General features: G+C 59.1%; 1 protein-coding gene across 1 annotated transcript; it reads left to right on the forward strand.

The window, feature by feature from the left end:
• The first annotated feature begins 4,867 nt into the window (after positions 1-4,867).
• ECM1 (extracellular matrix protein 1) lies at positions 4,868-13,484 on the forward strand. The gene is made up of 7 exons (XM_044449287.1): positions 4,868-5,001; positions 6,842-6,961; positions 8,025-8,362; positions 9,506-9,895; positions 10,970-11,190; positions 12,056-12,143; positions 12,429-13,484. The coding sequence occupies exons 1-7, from the start codon at positions 4,926-4,928 to the stop codon at positions 12,606-12,608; spliced, it is 1,413 nt and encodes a 470-aa protein (XP_044305222.1). The 5' UTR covers positions 4,868-4,925; the 3' UTR covers positions 12,609-13,484.
• The last annotated feature ends 9,703 nt before the right edge of the window (positions 13,485-23,187 follow it).

Genomic DNA, 23,187 nt, shown 5'->3' on the forward strand with positions numbered 1-23,187 from the left:
GGGAGACTCAGTGTGTCCTCTGGCTCAGAGGGCTTTTGCAAGGGGCTTGGCAGGCCCGCCGGCTGCTGCACCGAACACTGAACAACGAGGGCGTTCTGGGGACATCCCAGAGCGACTTCCGCCATGCTCCTCGGAGGGACTGGCACAGAAAGGCACACTTGTTAGGCTTTTCTGTCGTGCCAGGACGCTTTGCTTTTTGCCACCAGCCAGCTGGCGGACTCCTTTAGCACCGTGGGACAAGTAGCACCTCGATGTTAAGGCTCGCGGTGGGGAGCAGAAAAATGCACCCTGCCCCCAATGTCTCCCAGACTGCAAAGCCCCCATCGCCTGCGTGGAGGAATGCAAAGGGTCTTCTTGGCGTCTTTGCGAAGCTGGCTCTTTGCTCCGAATTAGGGTCGGTGGGAGCATCTGGCGCTGAGGAGTCTGGGAAGTGCTGCGGTTGAGCTCCTGTGCGGCTCCCACTGGTTTTGGTGAGAATTGTGCGGGAGAGAGACTTTCTGTGTCACACCACAAGACGCCTGCGGTGCTCCTACAGGAATGCTCCATCCTGTGCCCCCAAGCGGCAGTTTCTCATCTGTCGGAACCCACACCCGCAGTGGGGCTGTTGGACAACTACAGAGCCCCACGGCCAGCTTTTCCCAGCTTGCCGCTGCCACTTTTCTGAGGCCCAGACCATGTTCTAAAACATATCCAAAGGAGAAGAGCAGTGGTGTAGTATTATCAGCGCAAAACCTTAATCCAGTCAGTGCCAATAGCACATGTGGGCTCATAATGAGCAGAGGTGGAAAGAAAGGCAGAGTTTGCACAGTGAGGACTAGAATCTTGAAATGCACAATGTGACAAGCAGGCAACCTATAAGTTCCACAGAACTTAACTGTGTTAGACCATTGCTGCAGAAGCAACAGGGCCTCTTGGCAGCTTAAAATGGGATAGCAGGGTTCTGTGGAGAAGTGGGGCGGAGAAGGAGGTCGGAGATAAGAGATGTAGAAGCAGGGCAAGTCTAGGCTACGAAGGAAGCTCCATGAATGAGCAACAAAATCGGGAATAGTTTCTCTTGGAATGCTAAGTTTCTGTTCTTCTGGGCATAGAGCCAATGAGTTGGTTAGTGTCCTGGACTGTTTTGTAGCTATTTCAATGTATTCCAGGTCTGTACATGGCTTTTGGAAAGAGTGCCTGGCAGGGAACAGATGTTAGTTGGTGTGGATAAGGTTACATGTGTATAAGATGTGGTGGCAGCTGACTTGGGAGTGCAGGTTTCTGGCCTGGTTCCTGTGCCTGCTACAGACACCTGCCAGGAAGAAAAAGAAATCTTGCAGGTGTGGTATTTGCCCACGTTGCGACATGGCAGTGGGGAAACATTCTCTCCTCAATTTCTGCCAAAGCATTAAACTTGGGTGATACAGAAGCAGAACAGCTAAATAAATAAATAATAGAGTTACAGAAATCTGCCTGGAGCCACCAACTGGCTCGCTCAGATTGTGCATGAGCTCCGTTTTTGGAACAGAAGATACCTTTTCCAAGATGGTGCCAATCATCTCGGATAATCGCTTCTTCAAGGAAACCTAGAGCAAGTGCTGGTCTGTGTGTCAGAGGGTGTCTGTCTCATCGGTCCTTCTACGGGTTGGGGTTGCTTCTCTGCTGAATCATCGCTAGCTCTTTCCCTTCCCGAAATTGCGCTGACTTGTGCTCTTTCCACCAGCTGCTATTGAAGTTAAAATTGCTTGCACGCTTGCTTGCTGGGGGAGAAGGAAGCCAGGCCGGCTGGATCTGCCCAGAGCACCGTCCCTTGTGGGGTCTGTGTGTTCAGGGTGCAATCCACAGGGTGCCTGACTCCAGAAACGTTCCTCTTTGCACGCTCTGGAAATGAGGCGAGTTGAGAGTGAATTTGCCTTAGGTTTGCATGCATGAATTTCTGGATCCGCAGCTACCAGCCCTCTTGCGCCAAGCAAGGATAACGGGAGCTGTGGGCCAGAACGTCTGAGGCTCAGTCCCTCCAGAGGGGGCAGTTCCTGCTCTCGGTGGTGCCTCCTCAGTTCCACCTTGCTGGTGGGCTCTCTCTCCTCCTCAGCTCCTTCCCCTGGGATCCGGAGAAGTCCAGTGGGGACAAAAGCCCCTCGGTCCCTCCCGCACACACATCAGCACAGCGGATGGCCCAGTTCTCCAGCTAGTGAGGCGGCCCCTCTCAGCCAGTCCCTTCCCAGTAGATGCTTTGGACCACGATTCCCACCCACCCCAGTCAACATGCCTGATGGTCACTGATGGTGGGATTTGTAGTCCAACTAACTGGCCGGAATCCAGTTGGAAACAGCTGTTCCAAGCTGCATTTTGCAAGTTCTTTTCCTCTCCTTTCGAGGGCAAGTTCAACAAAAACTTCTTTACTTCTAAACCGGTGCTGAACTGGCTGATGCTCCTGCATGCACAGAGGAGGTGCTCAGGCAGAGAAGGGAGACCCCAGGTGCACCTCTTGCTCATTAGGCAGGTGGGCCTGCCCGATGGGGCATTGTGAAGATAGCGTGACTCCAGAAAGAACAGGGAGCGCCTGGAGGACGGGTCCCGGGGTCCCAGATGGGAGCGTGCGGGGCAGGAAGTCAGCGCCGCTGCCTGGGAAGCCGCTGTTCTGATGGCATCTTGCCCCAGTGGGCAAACCGCATTTCAACAACTCCGTCACAATACCTGTTCTAAGCCAGGTGTTCAGACCTGCTTCCTTGCCCAATAATACCGCCTTCCATTTTTTTCCTTACCCTCCTTCAGCTTCCATTTGGTGGGGTCACAGGGTGAAAAAAGACCACACTCAGTTCAAGGCTAAAACATGTTTGCCTGAGGTGAAAAATCCAGCTCAGTGCAGTGAAATGCAATAATTAATTTTACTGGCCTTTTTTTTTTTTTTTTTTGGTCTTCAATTCCTCAACTTTTAGCTCCTGACAGGCCTGTCCTTGGCCCTGCACACTAGTCAAAATTAATTAATTCTCTTCATTAAATTCTCCTTTCTAGAGCAGCAAAAAGTCCCCTCTAGTTAAAAGTCCATCCATCCTGCTCTTGACACAGCCAAGCTCTGTAAGCAAAGATGTCTGTGCTTTATTTGTACTCCTGTTGTTGGCGGTTGATGCAAAAACGGGGATTTGCCATCAGATTTAGCTTGTCTACCTTGCGCTTGGAAGGAATCCCAGTTTAGGGCCATGAGAAGCTGGTTCTCTCACCTCCTGTAGTCAAAGGAGCTGCTGTCATAATTTCTTTCTACTTCCACTAGTGGGCGAAAGAGCAATTCAGAGAACTGACCATCGGAAATCTTAACATCCGTTTCTGGCTGCAGGGATGTCACTCCTCATCATCACTGATTATTCCAGACGATTATGTTGACCTTAAGAGCTAGTAACTTGGCATGTTTAAGCACAAAAAGCCCTAAGCTCCAACATGTCCCTCCCTCTCTGTGGGGTAACTCTGAGTTTAATTCTGCCCCCAGCTTCCTTGCTCGGGAAGAATAATTTGTAAAATGCAAGAAAATAGTCACATTGCTTTGTCACAAGGTTTCTGTTGACCTTACAAATTTACCAGTTGCCCCCTTTTCTCAAGGAACCCCGGGCAGTTTAGTTCTGAGCATCTCTGCCCGATCACATTCCCAGAAAGCTTTAAGAGCAAGTGGCTGGGTGATAAAACACAAAAGAAAAGCAAAAATTTTGTCAGCACTGCAAGTCCTGGGGCTCATGCTCACCCTGGGGAGAAACCCTTATATTTAAGGGGCAAAGTGCACTCAAGAGAGAGGAGGGTGTTGGATTTTGGCGAAGGGGGGGGGGATGGAGACAGAAAGTTTTGATGGGTGGGGAGGGGATATGAAGCCCCTGTGCATAAAACCAGATTTGTGTCTTCTGTTAAAAAGTTAGAATCAAAAGCCGGCTCCTCCAGGGGCGGTGATGCGACAGATTTCGGCTGGGGTCCTTGGACGGGAGGCGGCGGGAACCCCTTCTTTAGCCAACCGCTCTGCTGATCCAGCCTCTGCTCAGAGAGAAGCTTTGCTGTGAGCCTGGAGATACCAGGAGGGGAGAGGAAAGATTCTCCCGAGGAGGGGAGTTTCCTTGAATTTGCGAGGCAACGAGCGCTCCCTGGGCCAGCCCAGCTGCCCTGCACCAAGCCCTGGCGAGCTGCCTAATCTCCCAAAAGCCACCCTTTGGGTTGTAGTTCTCTTGTTGATCTTCCTTCTGGTTTTGTTAGGAAAAGGTGACTAGCAGGCTCGCTAGAAGGCCGGCATGGCTTTCAGCCCAGATCGCAGTCTTGCTGAGTCTGACTCTTTGTGAAACGGTGTTGACATTTTGCTGCCAACGGACTGGGCGCTTTTCACAGGGTTTAATCCAAGCGGGATTAGTGCTTTCGGCGTGCAAAGCTAAACGTGGGGACCGCACAGGAGGGTGTGCTAGCGGCGCTCTTTTTGCTGCCTATTTCGTCCCAAAAAAGCAGATGCAGCGCTCTCCCCCTCCCGCCACCAAATGATGTAGTATGAACATCAGAGCGGCGAAAGTGCCCTTCCCAGGGATTGCGAAACATCTTCGTGCGTCTCGGAGTCGCAGAAGCCCCGCGGGGGAATGGGAGGGAGGGGGCTTCCCGGGGATCGCAAAGCCCAGTCCCCTGGTGCAAGGGCCGAGCAGCGGGCAGAGGCCCCGCTGGGCGCGGGTGCGTGTGCCGGGCGGCGCCTCCTCGCTCCCCCAGCCCGGGGGGCGGCCCGGCTGGCGAGCGGCTTTCGGGGGCGCCGGGCGGAGTTTCCGGGAGGCGGTGCGGCTCCTGGCGGGGCGCGCCGGGCGGTGACTCAGGCGCGGCGAGCGGCGCGGCCCTATAAAGGAGCGCGGCGCGGGCAGGAGCAGGAACAGCAGCCGCTGCCGCCGCCGAGCCCGAAGCGCAGCTGCAGCGCGATCCCAGCGGAGACCCGGCGGCGCACGATGGCAGGCAGCGCGCTCCTGGCCGCCCTGGCCGCCCTGCTGGCCCTGGCGGGCGAGGCCTCCGCGCTCCCCAAAGGTCGGTGTCCGGCGCGGGGACCGGGTGGGGACGGGTCGGGGACCCCCGCGGCGGGCCGCCCTCCGTTCTTGCGGCGGGGGAGGTTCTCCGGACGGGCAGCGCCGCGCTGCCCAGACCCGGGTGACGCTCCGCGGGGGCTTTGGCCCCCCGTCCCCGCTCGCCCCGCCAGCGTAGCCGGCAGCAGCGCCCGGCCTTGCGCGCCCGCGGCTGGGGTCCGGGCGCTCCCCTGTTTCCGCCGCTCCGCCACGCAGCGGGGCAGCGGGGGTCCGTGCGCAGGCCGGGGCTGCAGCGCTCGCTAGCGCCCCTCCTGCTTTGAACCCCCCTCGCCCGCTTTTGGCCCCCAGCTGCCGGCTCCGCGCGCCCCCCGGCAGCCGTGCGAGGGTCTGAGCGGATGGGCGGCAGGTGGGGCGCGTCGGCGTTTCAGCGCGGGCTCCCCGAAGCGCCGGGCTGCCAAGCTGCCTGCGCGCCGCGGAGCGGGGCCCCTTCGGAGCCGCGCTCGGGCGCCTGCCGGCCTTTCGACGGGATACCAAGCTTCCTGCCCGCTGTCTCCGCGGGGCGGGCCTGCGTTTGCCAAACAGTTTCTCGCCATCTGCCTCCAAACACCAGATGTTTGCAGATGTAGCCAAACGCTTTGCCAAATTTAGAATTATTACTTTCAAAACCACAAAGTCTCAGCTCGCTCCCCTCTGCATGCTGGACTTCGTTTTAACTGGAAAAAGCTGTACTTCAGAAACAGCCTGAATGACTTTTGCTTCTTTGCATGTTGTCCAGAGATGGTGGATTTAATTTATTTTTGCTTTCTTTATGCCAGACTGTTTTGCAATGTTTTGATGTTCCTTGTAAATAATCCCCTTATCCTGGGAAAATTAGTTCTAACTTGGTTTGCATTCTAGCTGGCCAAGGTTTCATGCAAAAGGCAAACTCTAAAACAGTGACTAATGTAGATTTTTGTCAGACAACGTGTGCTGGACTTCACCGGGAGTCTGCTGAGCAAAGTCCGGGATCACTCTTGAATTTCTCCCAAATCTCCAGGCTGCAGAGCCATCTCCAGTGGCTCTGTTTTCCCAGAACGCACTAGGAATGGCCCCCTAAACCAAGGGTGACCAGTTGTGCCCCCCCCAAGCTGGACTGCAATGCCAGCCCATGTGGGGTGATCCTCTGCACTCCGGATATGCTGGCTAGAGCGGGTGGGAGCAGTCCAACTTCTGGGGGGCCCCGTGTGACCCGCTGGCCCTACATTTCAAGCAGAGAGGGAAAGCGGTCCGCCCTTCCCTCACTGGCAGCTTGGAGGGCCTGAAAAGCGCAGGCTGGTTGGGTCCTCCCCCTAGTTCCCCCTGGACCAACTGAGCAGGACTGCTGGTGGCTCTTGCATCTGCTGGGGCTCCCAGGGGCAGGTTCCCGGGCTGTGGTGGCCGGGCTCGGGCTGGGCCCTGCCAAGGGACTTGGAAGCGCGAGGCTTCCCCGTCGCACGAGCTGCATAGCCTCGCGGTGAGGTGGCGAATGCCAGGCAGGCATCAGACGCCCAGCAGCATCCTGCATCTTCCTCCAAGGAAGGAAGTGAACCTGTCGGAGGTGCAGGGCAGGTTCTTGTGCCAGCTCTTATTCACCTTCCGGGCTCTGCCGATGAGCAGCCATTACGCGGCGCAGGAAGGGCTTTGTCTCGAGAGCTTCGGGGGTGCCCTTGCCAAAGGGAGGGCGGTGCCAGCGTTGGCCCTTTCCTTCCCCGTGGGAGGCGACAAAGGACTGGGGCTTCCTTGGGAAACTGTCGTGGAATGACGGGAATGACAGGGAGCATGACTCTGAAGCGCTCTTCCTCCTCTTCTCGGATCCGTCCCTCTAGGCGAGGACCACGAGCTGCCGCCTCCCCCGCCCTCCGGAGACATTTCTCAGCACGAGATCGACCTCGAGGGCATCCCACCCGAGTTCCTGCCTCAGCGGCCGATCGACGATGAACTGGCTGGTGAGAGCGGGGGTCCATTGCACTTTGACCCCGGGCTGGGGGGGCGGCTTCCCTGGGAAACACTGGTTCAGAGTCTCCCTTGGACACACACATGGGCAGAACCCCAGTTGGTAGGCCAGGTCCAGGCCTCCCGGGGCCCCTGCTTGGCCCGGAAGGCCGTCGCCGCGTCTCCCGAGGGCCGGCCATTTGGTGCCATGGCAGAAATGTCCCGCTTCCGAGGCAGCGTTTGCCTGGGGACGGGGACTGGCAGGTGGGGCATTGAGCTGCAAAGTACCGGTTGCATCTGCCCCACCCCTCTTGCCCCCCCCCCCCCCCCACTGGAGTCTAACCCCAGAGTTTCTCTGCAATGGAATTGGGCCCCTGGGTGGAACACGCTTGCTCTGAGGGAGACGGAGAGGCCAGCTTTCTCTCGCATTGTGTGGCCGGAAGGATCCTGCACGGCCAGGCTGGTTAACGAGTGCTTCGCAGACGATTTTGCGTGGCTCTCCGTGAGGGATTAGGTAGACCCCTGGCCAGAGCCTCTGCCCCTCTCCTGGCAGCCTGCCGGGCAGGTGGAAAGGAGGGCAACTGCGAGGGGGGACGGAGGCAGACTTGACGGTGACCCAAGCCAGGGACAGAGTGCAGGTCGCGTGGGAGCGGCCGTGGAACTGTGGGTCGCTGTGCTTGTTGATCCGGGCGACCCAGGGCGAGAACCCGGGCCTGTGCAGAGGGCTGTTCTCCGCACGCCGAGCCGAGTTCACCCGCCTTTCTGCCGCAGCCCACGCTCAGCCCTCGAGTGCCGGTTACGGCGTGGTCTGTGCCCAGGCAGCGAGAAGCCGAGACTCCAAGCTGGGGAAGGAGGGGAGAAGCAAAGAAGGCGAGACAGAGCGTCACGCAGGCATGCGGATAGAGCAGGGTACCCGGGAGGTCTGGGGTATCCAAGGAGGAAGAAAAGGCCACGATGGGTCGGCCTGGCACTCTGAAACGTCAGAGCACAAGAGGAAAGCAAAGCTGCGCTCCCGCCCGGCATGTCTCATCTTGGACAGCCGGCGAGGTTAAGCCTCCCCTCTTTCCATTCTTCCAGAGCTTGACGTGCCATTCCTGGTCCAGGGCGACCCCCAGCTCTCAGCCCCCTTCAGCCCCCGGGGCAGGCGGCCCGCTTGCACCGGTGGCCCCCGCTGCAGCCGGATGCCTCCCCTCCCCAACCTGGAGGAGTTCCCGCCCGCCCGCCCCACGGCCGGCAACATCGGCAAGATCTGCGCCGCCGGGAGGAGGAAGCTGTCCTACGGCCCGTGGAATCTGCCCCAGACCAGCTACAGCCACCTCGCCCGCCAGGGGGCAGCGCTCAACAGCCTGGAGGAGGGCGTCCAGCAGTGCTGCCAGCGCCCCGAGGACGAGAAGGTGCCCTGCTGCAGCGGCGTGGTGAGTCTGGCCTCCGCCTGGGCCCCGGCCGGCCTCCTGCAGGCGCCGCGCCTCGTGGAGCCCGGGTGCTGCTCCGAGGGCCGGCCAGGAGGGGAGCCGCGCTTGGCTTCCCTCCGGACATGTGTCCGGGCGACGTGGCAGAGCGTGGTCCCCCGGGCCCTCCAGGGTTCGGCGGGGGCTGCGCTGCCCGCCCTCAGCGACATGGGGAGCACCTCTGCGGGCCGCTCGCAGCCCCCGCAGCCCGTCCTCCCTCGTCGGGGCTGCCGCGTGGGTGAGGAAGCTGAGTGAGGGACTCGAGGGTCTTGGGGTGGGCACCGGGGCACCCGCCGTCCCTGCCCCGCCCAAACTCCACACGTGCAAAGCTGGATCGGAAGCTCGTCTCGCTAGGCTCTGCTTTCCCCCGACAGAAGCGCCTGGCTCCGTCTTGCAGCCTCCCCTGGAGGCCATGGCCGTGTGGCGGATCCTCACCGGTGGGGACAGTGCAGCCCCTTGTCACGCACAGTCTGAGCAACGGGAGGGCAGGCGTGTTCTCCTCGCCATGGGCGTCTCTTACACAACCCACCGGGATCGAACACCAGCTGCTCTCCCCCTGCTTTAACCAGCCCTTGAGCCTGGCCATGTTTTCCTGGGTGGATCTGGGTCGTCACCATGCGGGAGGCGTGAATGGGCGGTGTGGCCGGGCCCCGTGGCCGGGTCGCTCGGGGGCCCACGGCTCCGATGCAGCCAGGCGGGCCCTTTCGCGGGCACGTGGCTCGGACGTGCTGGGGCGAGCTCGGTCCGGCCGGTGTGCCTTGCGCGGCCTCCTCCACGACCGGCAGCACCCTTGCGCGGTGTGTCCCGCACACTCTGAGGCTGCAGGAGGAGACGCCCCGCCGGGCGGCGCAAAGTCCAGCCTCTGGGACAGGGAAGGCCAGCTCAGGCCCCGACCCCGAGACGTTCTGCTTCTCCCAGTCGGAACCAGAAGTCTCTTCTCTAACTGGAAGTGCTGAGGAGCGTGCCGTGGGCTCTCAAGGAGGGAAGGCGGGTGCTCTGCACGTGGCTCAGAGGTCCCACGCCTGACCCGCTGGCACCGGCCGCGGCCTGGTCTCTGTGTTGGGCCCGGGCCGCCCCATTCACCGCCCGTCTCTCCCATCCCGCCTTCAGTGGCTGGCCGTCCTGGAGCAGTTCTGCAAGGCCGAGTACGCGACCAAGACCCGGCCGTACCACTGCTGCAAGCAGAGCGGCGCGGGCAGGGAGCGCTGCTTCGCGGACGAGGCCCCCTTCCCAGAGTACGACTTCGCGAAGAAGAAGTCCAGGGGCTGCCCCGACCCCTCCCGGTGCGGGGCGGCCCTCTCCTTCCCTCCCGGCGAGCCCTCCGGCGCCAACATCAGGAACCTTTGCAAGCTGCGCAGGTTCCGGCCCACCTACCCGGCCAGCAGCCTCCCGAAGTCGTACTTTGGCTGGTTCGTGCGACAGGCCCGGGCCGTGAACCGCATGGAGAGCGCATTCAAGAAATGTTGCCGCCCGGAGGACGCTGGCTGCGCCCACCAAGCGGTGAGTGGGCCGGAGGACGCGGCGGAGCGGGACCAGCCTCGCCGCGTCCTGCCCGCCGGGCACCTCCTCTCTCGCCCTCCGCGAGCCTCCGCTGGTGGTGGGCCTTCTGCACGCGCCTCTGAACCTCCTCGGCTCCGGAGCACCTTGGGAGCGGGACGCCTCCTGCCGCCGGCCTTGCTCTCGTTCCGACTCTTTCAACCCTGTGGTGGTGGCCGGGCAATGATGGGTGTTGTAGTGCGATGTATCTGGAGGGTGCCGGGTCGGAGAAGGCTGCTGTAAACGGTGAACGGTCAGCCCACCATTCAACAGGTGCCGGTCTCCCCACCGTGGCTTGATTTCCGCTCGAGACGCTGATCCTGCGCGGGCCACGTCCTCCCCGTGGCTGGAAGTTGGTGGCAGGGAGAGAGTGCCCTGAGCCCCAGGCCCCGAGCGCCTTCCTGCGTTTGTGGGGATTCTGCCGTCGGCGCCGTTTGCGAGGCGCTGTGCCACTGGAGGGGGGCATTTGCAGGATGTGCCCCCCTGGCCTTCAGAGCCGCGTTTCTGGTTTTCTAAGTGGAACAGGTTGCATTTTTCTCGCGGGGGACTATCCCCTTGCAATGGGCACAGAGCGGTCCGGGGGCTCAGGCACCCCCCAGGGCAGAGCTTCCTGTCCCCACAGCCTTCTCCTGGGGGCTTCTGGCATCCCCCTAGCGTGCACCCGCGGGGTCTCCGCCGGCCGTCTCTGCAGCTACTCCGCGGAGGGCCCGACGGGCAGGCGGCGGGGCCCGGCTGTGCTCCCCCACGCCTGCTGCAGAGCCGGGCCCGCAGTGCCAGCTCGGGGTCAAGCTGCCCAAGCCCACGCGGCATCGAAGAGCGCACCCGGGAACGTGGGCTGGGAGGATCCGCCCCCGCAGCTCCCGCAGGACTCGCGGCTAAGCCCCGGATGGGGTTCGGGGAGCGGCTGCGCAAAGGCCCCACTGCCCCCCTCCCGCAAGCCCGGCTCTGCGCCCCATGCCTCCACCCTCTGCCCCGGCCCGCCGGCTGCTCCCGCTCGCTCACCTGGTCTCACGTGAGGCGTGTGCGCTTCCTCCGCAGTGGGAGCGGGTCCTGGTGCAGTACTGCCGGCAGGAGTTCTCCGTGAAGGACCGGCGCCACTACTGCTGCAACAAGGAGACCGGGGAGCCCGACTACCGCTGCTTCGCCTCCGATGCCCCGTACCCGCTGTATGACAAGGAGATCCGCGTGCTCAGCCTGGCCGAGGTCACCCCAGAGCTCCTGGACTCGCTCTGCGGGCAGTTCACGCTTCTGACCAAGCAGTAAGTCACAGAAGCACAGAAACAGGGCGAGCCAGGAGGGGCCTCCCGGGCCATCTAGTCTGACCCCAGCTCCAGCCGGCTCCACTCACGACATGCCCACCATGTGGACGTCCAGCCTGTCCTTGAACACCCGCACCGATGGGGCCTCAACAACCTCCCGTGGAAGCCCACTCCATGCCCCAGGGTCCTGTCAGGAAGCACTTCCTGGCAGCCACCCTAAATCTTGGTTCCCTGAGCGTTGCTCCATTGGAACCTGTCCTGCCTCCCTCTGCAGGGAAAAACAGGTCCCTACCCACCTCCGTGTGACACCCCCTCACATACCTGCATGTTGCCAACAGATCCCCTCGGAGTCTCCTCTTCTCCAGGCTGAAGAGACCCAGTTCCCTCAGTCTCGCCTCACATGGCTTACCCTGCAAACCAGCCACCCTCCTAGTACCGATTCCAACCGTTGATATTCCTCTTGTAATGAGGGGCCCAAAATCGAACACAAGACTCCAGCTATCCTTTCCCCAGCCGAACTCAGTTCCTGTGGAAGGAAACTGTCACAGCATGGCAAAGAGCCATTCTGGGCTCAGGGCGGGCAATGGCGGTGTCACAGCGCCAGCGCCGACAACGCCAGGCGAGCAGGCACCGCTGGCTTGCCAGGACCCTCCTCTCCCACAGTGTGCAGGACGCCGTTCTTCCTGCAAAAGAGCTTCCGTGCAGGGCCTGGGAGGGCGTGAGGAGGAGGGAGACGAGGCGCTTCTGCCCAAAGAGTGGCCACGGGGCCGGGCTCCTGGGGCGTCTGCCCCGCTTCGGTCGCCTGCGGGGCACGTGGCTCTGCTGCTTGTCGTCTCAAGCCCGCGTCCTGCTCTCTCGTCCCCAGGAAGAACATCCCAGCGCTGATCCAGAACATCACGGAGCCCTGCTGCCCCCTGCAAGGCCAGGAGCGGACTCAGTGCGCCGAGGACGCGGTGAGCCACCCGCTGCGTGGGGAGCGAGGCGAGGGATCCCGAGGGGGCCTTTCCGGGCAGGCCATCCCGGGCTAGCCCCTCTTCCTTTGCATCTGCAAAGCCTCTTTCGCCCCGGGGGCAAAATCCCTGCACACAGTCGATCATTTCGCTTGGCCGGATCCTGCGTCCTGCGGCGAAGGCCCCCTCACGTGCCTCGCCCAGCCACCGCCCCTGCGGAAAGGGGGACCGTTCCTGCCTCAACAGGCCACTCCCTCCAAACTGACCGGCGCTCATTCCTCTCCCCAGAAATCCGAATTCATCGCCACCATCTGCGGCCCCCAGAGGAACACGTGGAAGGACCCGAAGAGGTGCTGCTCCCAGACGGAGGACAAGGCTCGCGGCGGCTGCTTCAACCGGAACTACCTGGCCCAAGTGCCCGTGGCCAGCCCGGCGCCGACGGTCCGCCCCACGGAGCCAGCCTCCTGAATCCGAAGGACTCTGCCCCTCGCTTGAGCACGCCCCGCCCCCCCGCCGCCCCCCCCCGGCTGGCCTGTCCCATGCCGGAGGGCGGCTTCGCTGCTTTCTCAGCGGCCCCCACCCCAGCTGGGCGCTTTGGGCACACGGTGTGCCGGATTCCCCCTCGGGGAGCCTTCTTGAGGCCGGCGCTTCAGCGCACTTCCCCTCCTCAGCAGCTGCCACAGGCCGGCAACACCGGAGCTCCCAGAAGAGCGGGCAGGGAGAGCTGCCCGCGTGGCCCCGGCCGGCCCCTGCTCCTGCCTGAGTCGTGTCTCCGCGCCCGGAGCAGAAAATGGTGCTGGCCTCCCTGTTGGGGTCTGAGAGGACGGGGCACGTGTCTCTCCCCGCCAGCACCACTTTCTCTGATGCGCAGAGCATCTCATCCCCTCCCAATGCCCAAGTCTTCCTCTCCTTGGTGGGCTGCTGTGTGAGGCCCAGCAAGAACAGCTGCGAAAACTGGGCCGTCCCTGCGGGACTCCGGGAGCTGAACGGGGCCAGGGGGTTTTAACTGGGAATGTGGAGCAAGGAACTCAGATTCTGAAGAAGTCGGAGATGGACGACGTGTTTCTGAGGCTCGCCTCTGCTCAGCCTCAGCTTGGTGGAGCGGCCAACGGGGGCCAGGCCAAGCGTGGCACATGGGGCTTGATGACACCTGCCTGGCCCCCTGGAAGCCGCAGAGGCGACATGGGCAGCCAGAGGGCTGGTTGGCTGGCATGTTGCGCTGCCGAAGTCTCGTTTCTGCATCTTGGTCTTGGTGTCCTGATGTAACTTGGTGCTCTTCTTGTAACTTACGCAGATCCCACTCAAGCCAAAGAGGCTCCAATAAACCATTTTCTGGAAGAATGATCCGCATTTGTCTGTTGTCTGTATGACTCGCCCCAAACCCCCTCCAGTCTCACCCGCCTGCCCTGGATGCAGGGCCTGAGCACAGGAGAGGGGCAGGCTGGAACTATGGCGGAGTCACAACATGAATTTAAACACTGCGGCTTGTGCTGACTGTGATGCTTAAATGCATCCAAAGGGCTAAAAAGCAGAAATAGAAACATAGAAGCAGAGCGAGTCGGAAGGGGTCTCCCGGGACATCTAGTCTGACCCCCGGCTCACGACATGCCCACCATGTGCATGTCCAGCCTATCCTTGAAGACTCTCACCGATGGGGCCTCAACCACCTCCCGTGGAAGCTCATTCCACACTCTCGGGGTCCTGACTGTCAGGAAGTGCTTCCTGGCATCTAAATTGAACCTTGGCTCCCTGAGCTTGGCTCTGTTGTAGCACATCCTGCCTTCCTCTGCAGGGGAGAACAGGCCTCTCCCCACCTCCGTGTGACGCCCCCTCACATACCTGTTTTGATTTATAAAATTATTCCTATTAGGTGCAGCTACCTCAGGGTACGGGAGTCATCCCATCTGATTCCACAAGATCCCTGTGAGGGATGAACCCGCTGTTCTTTGAAAGTGTACAGGAGGGGCTTGTGAGCTAATGGGCACCAACCATTCCAACCGAGACCTTTAAAATGGTAGCATTTCTTCGCCACGGCATCCGCTCTTGCCACGTTAAATGTGCTTTATATCCTGCACCTCGTACAAAAAGGGTTCTGGAACGGCTTCCATATAATCAGCAAAAACGAGACGGTCCCGGCCTGCGCATTTGCATCCTAAAAAAGCTTCGCAAAAGGAAAAAGGGAAGGGAGGGAGGGAAAGGAAGAGCGAGATGCATGGCGGTCGGGTGAGCGGCTGCTTGGACTTAGCTGGATCGGTCGCTTTTGTTTTGGCTTTGACTATCTCTGTTATCATTTGTGGTTTTCTGCGACGCCGCCTTGCAAGGGTTCATCCTAGAGTGCCGCACGCTCCCAGCAGCTTTCCGTGCCAGAACTTGAGTCACACGCCAAGGCCTCGACGTGACGGGATCCCTCTCCTCTCCAAGACCCCCGGTCCGGGCGCCATGTGCAGGCACTGGGCCAGGGACCCCCCGCCCCCCGCTCCTGGGTCAAAAGCGGCAGGATGCCTCTGCCTCGATTCCCCGTCCCCAGAAAGGGCACCGATCAAAGCTGGGCCGGCTGCAGCCAAACCGCACGTCCTGGGAGACACATCTACATGCAAGCTGCTGCGGGAGCCGCCCTCAACCCGGCACATTTGGCTTCGGGAAAGCCTCCCTCGCGCAGCTTGCACAAACAAGGATGTGTGATTAAGGCATCCCTGCATCATGAGTGGCGCATTCCACCCCATCCGCCGTGCAGGGACCGGTCGCGCAGCCTTGGCTGCCTCGGGAAAGAGAGAGCTGGCCGTCTTGAGATATGCACGGCAAGGGCACCGTGCTTGCAGACGTGTACGTGGAACGCAGGGGAAAAGCAAACACTTTGCTCTTTGTGTGCGTTTTCGTGCCTTTTTTCTTTTTTGCTAGTGTTTCCAGTAGCTATTTAAATTGTATTGCAAAACTTTTACTAATGTTACATCAGTTGAAGTGTTTTATATGTTATATTGATTCTGCGATTGTTATGCACGTTATAAAAATATTTTGAAATAGAAAACACATGGATATCTGGCTTTTGGTCATGAAAATGTCTAAAGATGTTCAGCTTAACTGGGAAACTTGGCCTTGCTGGGAGGTTCAACAATTGATTGCAACAATTATCTGGACCCATTTCAGTCGGGCTTCAGACCCGGGTACGGTACTGAATCTGCCTTGGTTGCCCTGTACGATGACCTGTGCAGGGAGAGAGACGGGGGGAGTGCGTCCCTGTTGGTTCTCCTGGACCTCTCAGCGGCTTTCGATACCATCGACCATGGTATCCTTCTGGATAGGCTTGTGGGATTGGGGGTCGGAGGCACTGCCTTGCAGTGGTTCCGCTCCTGTTTCAATGGCCGATTCCAGAAGGTGGTGCTGGGGGACTGTGGCTCTGCGCCATGGCAGCTATGCCATGGAGTTCTGCAGGGATCCATTTTGTCCCCCTTGCTATTTAATATCTACATGAAACCGCTGGGAGAGGTCATCAGGAGGTGTGGGCTGCGGAGTCATCAGTACGCTGATGATACCCAGCTCTACCTCTCTTTTTCAACCAATCCAGGTGAGGCAGAGGCTGTACTGAACCAGTGCCTGGCCGAGGTAATGGGCTGGATGAGGGCCAATAAATTGAAGCTCAATCCAGACAAGACGGAGGTCTTGTTGGTAGGTGGTTCGGGCTTCGAGGAAGGGGACTTTGACCTTGTCCTGAATGGGGTTGCACTCCCTCTTAGGGACAGGGTCTGCAGCTTGGGAGTGCTCCTCGACTCGGAGCTGTCCCTGGAAGCTCAGGTGACTGCAGAGGCAAGGAGCGCTTTCCTTCAGCTTCGGTTAATCCATCAGCTGCATCCCTACCTGGAGGACGATTGCCTAGCGACAGTGACACATGCATTGGTTACTTCCCGGTTGGATTTCTGTAACGCACTCTACGTGGGGCTGCCCTTGAAGACAGTCCGGATACTTCAGATGGTGCAAAATAGAGCAGCCAGGTTGCTGACAGGGACTGGGCGTTATTCACACATAACCCCAGTCCTCTACCAGCTTCACTGGCTTCCCATTGAAGTCTGGGCTCAATTCAAGGTGTTGGTAATCACCTACAAAGCCCTTAACGTCTTGGGACCTGGATACCTGAAGTAACGCCTGCGGCCATATTTGCCCTCCCGCCCCTTGAGATCGGCAGCAGAGGCTCTACTCCGGGAGCCCTCCATGAGAGACATCAGGAAGCAAAGTACCCGGAGGAGGGCTTTCTCTGTGGTGGCGCCCCACCTGTGGAATGCGCTCCCCAGAGAGGTCCGCCTGGCGCCATCGTTATTTGCTTTTCGGTGCCCGGCTAAAACCTTTTTATTTAAACAATATTTTAACAACTCATAATAATATCTATAGGTTTTAATTTTGCAGCCAGGGTGATTCTGGGTTTTTAATTGCATTATTATGTATTATGTTTGTTTATTTTATGTGAGCCGTCCCGAGGCTGTAAACGATGGGATACAAAAATTCCAAATCAATGTCTGGAGAAAACATTAAGTTGCAGACTTTTTATTTCTGAGCATGCACAGAATTGCACCGGAAGCCTCTTTCTTCTTCCTTTTTAAAATCTTCCTCCTGCATTAATCGTCAATGCACACATTTACAAAGCGTAAGAGTTTAACAAAGGGCAACCCACGCAGAAAGCCAAGCCTCAGGCAGCCCTCAGACATGGCGCTGTGCTGCCCCCCCGTGACGAATAGCGTGAACTGCAGCCTCAGGATCCCGTTTTCAGTTGATGGGCTGGGGCGCCCTCGTGTGGTCAACACGGCACACTGCAGCCTCCTGATCCCGTGCCGGTGAATCCGGGGTGCCCGCTCACGTCGCCCGTGCACTGCAGCCTCCGCCTCCGATCGGCCGAGCTGCGGCCACGGCGCTCAAACGGCGGCGGCCCCGAGTGGGCAACACTCCGAAGTTCACCCCTGTTGCCGCCCCGTCAGTGCAGCTGAGATGCCTTGAGGTGCCCAGCGCCGAGCACTGCACCCTCCGGACGCCGCGAGCCCAGCGCCGAAATTGGGGCGCCCTCCTGTGGGCGATGCTGGGCACTGCGACTCCCCGAATCCCGCTAGCGCCGTTATCAGCGCCGCCAAAGGGGCGCTCTTGGGTTGGCCCTACCCCAACCCAGCGGTGCCCAGGGCGGCGCGTTGCCTGCCCTCCCGTGGCCAGCACTGGGCCCCCACGGGCGCCGAGATCGCGGCAGTGCAGACGAAGGCAGCGGCGCCGCAAAGCGGGTGGTCTCGGGGGGCAGCGACCTGAACCCCCCCCGCCGCGCCCCCGGAGCCCAGCTGACGCCCGCCTGCAGGGCCAGTCCCGTGCCTTCCGACCCCGGGAGCCGAGCTGAGACCCGCAGCATCCCGATCCCCCCCGCGCTGAACCGGGTGCTCGGGGGCCAGCGAGCTGCGCTCCAGCCTCCTTGGCCCATCGGCCCGGGTCACACGCCCCCGCGAACCTCGGAAGCCTCGCAACGATCCACTCATCCGGAGAAGGACCTGAGCGGGACCCGGGGGGCCCCGCGGGGGGCCAGTAACCTGAACCCCGTTAATACTTGGCCGGCACCGTTCGAGGACAACCCCGTGCAGTGCAGCCTCCTGGAACCGCGGAACCAGTTTAGACCCGACGCTGAAAACCGGAGCGTCTCCGTGCGCCGAAGAAGCAGGATTCCAGCCTCCGGTTCCCACCGGGATCCGCACCAGTGAAACTACGGTGGCCCACGCGAGCCAATCCCGGGCACGTGCTTTGCTAAGAGCGCTGCGACTGGGGTGCCTCCCTGTGGCGCTACTGTGAACTGCAGCCCGCCCCGCATCCCAGTTAAGCTCTCAGCGGGGAATCACGGGTGCCCCCCTGTGGCCATTGGTGGTAACTGCAGCCTGCTCATTCCGCCGGCGCTAAAACCGGGGGGCTTTTGTGGGGCCGACACCTGGACAGCGTCCTTCTTGTCCCATTACCCGGCTAGCACCCTCCCCATGAAATAGCGATGGCCCACATCATGCACTGCGGTCGCCGATCTCACTAGTCCTGTCAAAAACTCAGGCTTGAAACTGGAATACCCCCGCTGGCCAATAAGCTGAATTCCAGCCCTTAATCTCATTCCGTTATTTATTTATTTAGAGTATTTGTATGCCGTCCCATCGCTTAGCCTCGGGACAGCTTACATAAATAAAACATAATACAAAAATCAAAGAAAATACAAATAAAATCCATTAGCCCAGTTCACACACTGCTGATGAAACTGGGGTGCCCTTCTCTCCCAGTCTCCCTTTGAATGGAGGACTGGGCCAAAGGATGCAAAATCTTTTGCAATTTACCTAGAATTTAAATGGTTGCTTTATTGTATTTCCGTGCAGCACTTTGAACAAAGGATCATGCTTAGTGTTAATATTATTATCATTAACATCAGATTATGAGTTGGGCAGAATTGTGTGTTTCTCGATGTGTCCTTCTGCCCCTGCTGTGCCCCGCCAGTGAAGGCCCGCACTTCAAATTGGCTTTCCTGCGAATCCCACCCTGAAGGGCTTCCCTGATTCAACGAGCACCAGCTGCTGGGCGCTGCCGCCTCCCCCAACCTGGCGCCCTGCAGAAGGAATGCTGTCCAAGCTAGTCCACTGCCCTCAAAGATTCCGCTGGCTCAGGATGCTTCTGCCTTTTTTGTTGCTGTTGCTGCATTTGCAACCGAGGCCTTTTCCCCATGCTGTTCTCAACTGAGCTTCTGCTTCCTTCTCTGTCCCTAAAAGTTATCATTACCTTGCAACACACATTGCTGGGCAGAAAAGCAGGGATTCAGGTTTCATAGAGACATAGAAACAGAGCCAGTCAGAAGGGACCTCCCGGGTCATCTAGTCTGACCCCCGGCTCCAGCCGGCTCTGCTCATGGCATGCCCACCATGTGCAAGTCAATGCATAAATGTTTCATAAATGCATAGCAAATAGGATTGTTCCCATATTACAGATGGAAGAGTTGAGGACGGGGATAGAGGCAGAAGTGGAGCTGAGATCAGAGAGGAAAGTATCCAGCTTGTCATGCAGACTTTACATAACATACCAACTAAAGCTAAAAACTGCATAATATAACAACTAAAGGTAAAAACTAAAGGTAAAAACTAAAAGGTAAAAACTGCACATTTACATCTGCATGGACCACATGAAAGCACAAGCGTGCACACACACACACACACACACACACACGTGTGTGCAAACACGAGGGGGGCCCATTGAACGGCCTTTCTGTTTCATTTCCTGCCGTCACAGCTGGAAAGGTGACTCCTTTTCGCTCCCTCGGCAGTCATGCAGGCAGAGATGATGGACGGACGGACGGCTTGATCGTCTTGGTTAGCGCCCACGCCCTTGCAGGTTTTCCTGTGGCGCCTCAAGTCAGCACATGAAGAGAAATGCGAGCCCCTGGTGAAGGCGGGTGCTTGCGTCACATCCCAGAGAGATGGACTCTTCGGCAGCTGGCCCAGATTTGACGGTGGGGCGGGTGGGCGGGGGAGGAGCCGGGGCTCTTGCGGGCAGGCTGCAGGTCTGGGCTTGTAGAGCGGAGGAGACCTCGCCGGCAACCGTGACGACGCACTTTCCAGGAGGGGTGCCACGAAAGGAGCAAGTCCCAGGGTGCCTCAAAAGATGATCCGTTTTGCGGCAGAACGTGGCCAGGAGGTTGCTAGATCCTCCAGGAACCCATGGAGCCCTGGTAGCAGCAGGAGCAAAGAGCAACTGTCAGGGGAGAGAAAGGAAAGATGGTTATCCCAGGGAGTGTCTGAAAAGGGCTGGAAATAAACCCGGGAGTGCTGGAATACGCTTCCAAGCGATGGCCTGGCCGGACCTGGCATACCCCGTCCTGTCCTAGTTGACTGCACGGAGATATGGCAGAGGTGGGAAAGTGCCCCCAGAGTTCCTGGGGAAAGGATGTTTGGGCGGGCGAGACACAGAGGAGGAGCCCTGAACTGGCCAGAGGAGGGACACCTCGCCCCCGTGGTCATGCCAGGAGAGGCGCACGTGCCCATGCAGTCTTGCATGCGCCCTGCTCCCGCCGTTCCTCACAGCCTGGGCGAGCCCCTCCGCTGGAGCACCTCCCCATCTCCCGGTGCTCTGCTCAGCTGGCTGTTTTTTCCGGCCAGCTGGCTGGATGCCCTAGTTCCGCTCGGAAGGGAACTCCACCAGGAAAGAGCAGCTGGCAAGAACCCCCACTCCGGCAGCCCCCAGGGCAACTAGTCTTGTGCCCTCAGCCGAGTCAGACTGCAGCCATGCCGAAACGGGTCCCTCTCTTCCCGCTGCTTCCATGGGAATGAAACTTGGACACATGCTGACTGCACCCAGGCAGGTTGCTAGCCCTCATGATACTGCCTGCAATAACTCCTCGTCTTTACTGCTGCATTCCGTCGTTGCACTTGTGGCTTCGCAGAGCTCTCAGCCTCATTCCCACTCACTTCGCTTCCCAGCTGGGTAATTTTCCTCAGTGGTGAGCCGCCCCCGTGGCCACTCGAAGCCGTGCCTTTGATCCTAAGAGTCCGGGAGCCTCCCTCACCTGCCCAAGAACCCTGCCCTCATTCTGAAGCACTCCTTTGGCCTCTTCAACCGTCAGACTCAGGTACTCCCAGGAAGGGACCTTGGGGACAGCGCTCCTCCAAGATCCGGAACAGCCTTGTCTGGGCTTGGCGTGGAATGATTTGTCTCAGGCGGTGCTGCTTTACCGCAACCGGCCTTTCCAGAGTTTTAACATCGTTTGGGGTTTTGCAGCAGCTGCTGGACTGGCTGGGCTGGTTTCAGTCCACGGCTGGAGTCCATTTGAAGACACCCTGTGTGTCCTCGATAGGTAGGTTTTGTTTTCTCTTTGGATGCCATCCCGAGATTCCACGGTTGCTCTGACCCTAAGCCAGCTTCTGGCACTCTCAAGCTGGCCAAAGGTCAGAGATGCTGGGAATTCTAGTTCAAAACTTCGAGAAGGCATCAGGCTGAGAAAAGCTGCCAGAAGTGCCGCATCCCAACCTTAACCGGTCTTCGTTTCTACTGCTTCAGTCACGCTATGCTGCTCTTGAGGACTGGTGAGCTGAGAGTGATGAGAGCTTCCTTTGGTAAAAGGGTGCCAACAGAGGGCTAGCAGAGCGACTCTTCCCGTCTCCCCTGCTAAGCCCCGAGAGCAGTTTGAGTCTCCTGCCATCCAGGCAGATGGTGGAGGGAGAGTAAATAGGAAAAGGAGAAAGCACAGGCCGCCTCCCCCCCGCCCCCCGAGAGCCACTTTGGGGAGCTCTGCCCAGCATCACTTCACTCTTATCGGCCCCTCACCCCCTGGCGCTGCTTCCTCTCCATGCTGCGGTTTTGCTCAGCTCTTCCTCTCTGCAGTTCCTCCCGCAAGTTTCAGGCCCGGTTTCTAAATTAACTGTCTCCAGCTGCAAAATCAGCAAAGTTGAGGCCAGAGGTTAAACGGCTGTTTGAAAATCCCTGCGATTTCCAGGGAAAGTTCATTGTTGTGCCTTACCTGAGCTCAACGCGGGAGAGTGCCTGCCCCCCCCACCCCCCGCAGTTTTCTCTGCCACACTCTTTCACCTGCCCATGCTTATAGCCAAGCCTCTCTCTTGGCGGTTTACAGCAAAAAAAATCAGAAAATGTGACAATGCACTTTCCAACGGAAAAAGAAAGATGCAGGTGGAGAGCATTGCCACGGTGTTGTGTCTTCGACAGTGCGTCTCTGCCAAGGGGACGGAAATGGCTACTGAGCGAGAAACCAGCAAACTCTAGGCTCCGCGCAGGAGCTGCTCTCCCGATGCCGCGTGGGAACATCAGGCTCAGAGATTCAGGGTCGGGCCCTTCAGAGGAAGCTGCCTGAAGCTGAAGGTTGAGCATCATTCAGAAACATCGCAAGACCGGCTGGTCTGAGGGATCCAGCAGAGTTTGGGCATAAGCCAGAAGCAAAAAGTTTAGCGGGCACCGATCTGGTTTTGCTGTCAGCACCGGCTGGAGCTGTTTTCCTTTGCACAAGCCATTCCTGCTAGGCCGGCTGTGACTTTATTGATAGATGTTGATTGCAAATATTTTTGCTCTGTGCCTGTGTTTCTGTATTTGTTCTTCCTGGCTGTTTGCTGCTTGGGAACCTGTTAAATCCAGAGTAGTGCAACTCCAGTAAATAAATAAGTAAAGAAATAGAGGAGAAGCATAAATGGCTAAGCATAGATGGTCTGCAGCAATGCACAATATAAACAAAACGGGTAACTACAAGACGCACATGCAATGAAATGCAGCATTTGAGCGGAACCAGCTCAACTGAAGCGAGACCTGCAAAGGCAGCTCACGTGTCCCATCAGAGGCCACCCCAGGCCCCGGAGCAGAGGCAGCCTCAAGCGGCACCCAGAGGATGATGCCGTCAGTGCAAGGCGGGCCGCAGTGGGGAGGTCCCCCCACAACTGGGCCCTCCCTGAGAAGGCCTCTTGCTCGCTAGCACCCCACGCCTCTCTGCAGGTGCGGCTGGGAGGCCTCAGTGCATCCGGGGTGCTGGCCCCCCTCTCCAGCGGTGCGTGGGGCAGGCGGCGAATGGGGCAGGCCACCGAACCCCCAGTTCCAGCCCCTTCTGGTGCACGGCTCTTCCTTCCAGACCCAGGACTTTCTTCATAAGCTGCTGGCAACACTTCTAAATATACTTATGTATATGAATATTACTTATTATACTTCTATCCTGTCTTCTTTTCTTCCAAGGATCTCAAGGCAGCTCCCAAAGTTCTCCTCCTCCTTCTCCTCCTGCTCCCCATCTTATCCCCACAGCAACCCTGTGAGGGAGGCTGGGCTGAGAGTCCGTGACTGGCCCAGGGTCACCCGGGGAGCTCCCTGGCCGAGCGGGGACTCGAACCCGCATCTCCTGGGCGCCAGTTCCGCACCGGGGCCACAGAGTAAGCGACTAAAAGGCACGTACAGGACCCTTCCTATCAGGCCGGGCGAGTGGGGGCGGGGGTCGCGCGGAGGGGCTGGACCGCTGTCTGAACTGCCCCGCTCTGCTTCTGCAGGGGAGCGGGCGCGCCGGGGGGCACCGTGGGGGCGCCTCGCC

The sequence above is a fragment of the Varanus komodoensis genome, unplaced genomic scaffold (genome assembly GCF_004798865.1).
Source record: "Varanus komodoensis strain SLA01 unplaced genomic scaffold, ASM479886v1 scaffold57, whole genome shotgun sequence".
NCBI lineage: Eukaryota > Metazoa > Chordata > Lepidosauria > Squamata > Varanidae > Varanus > Varanus komodoensis.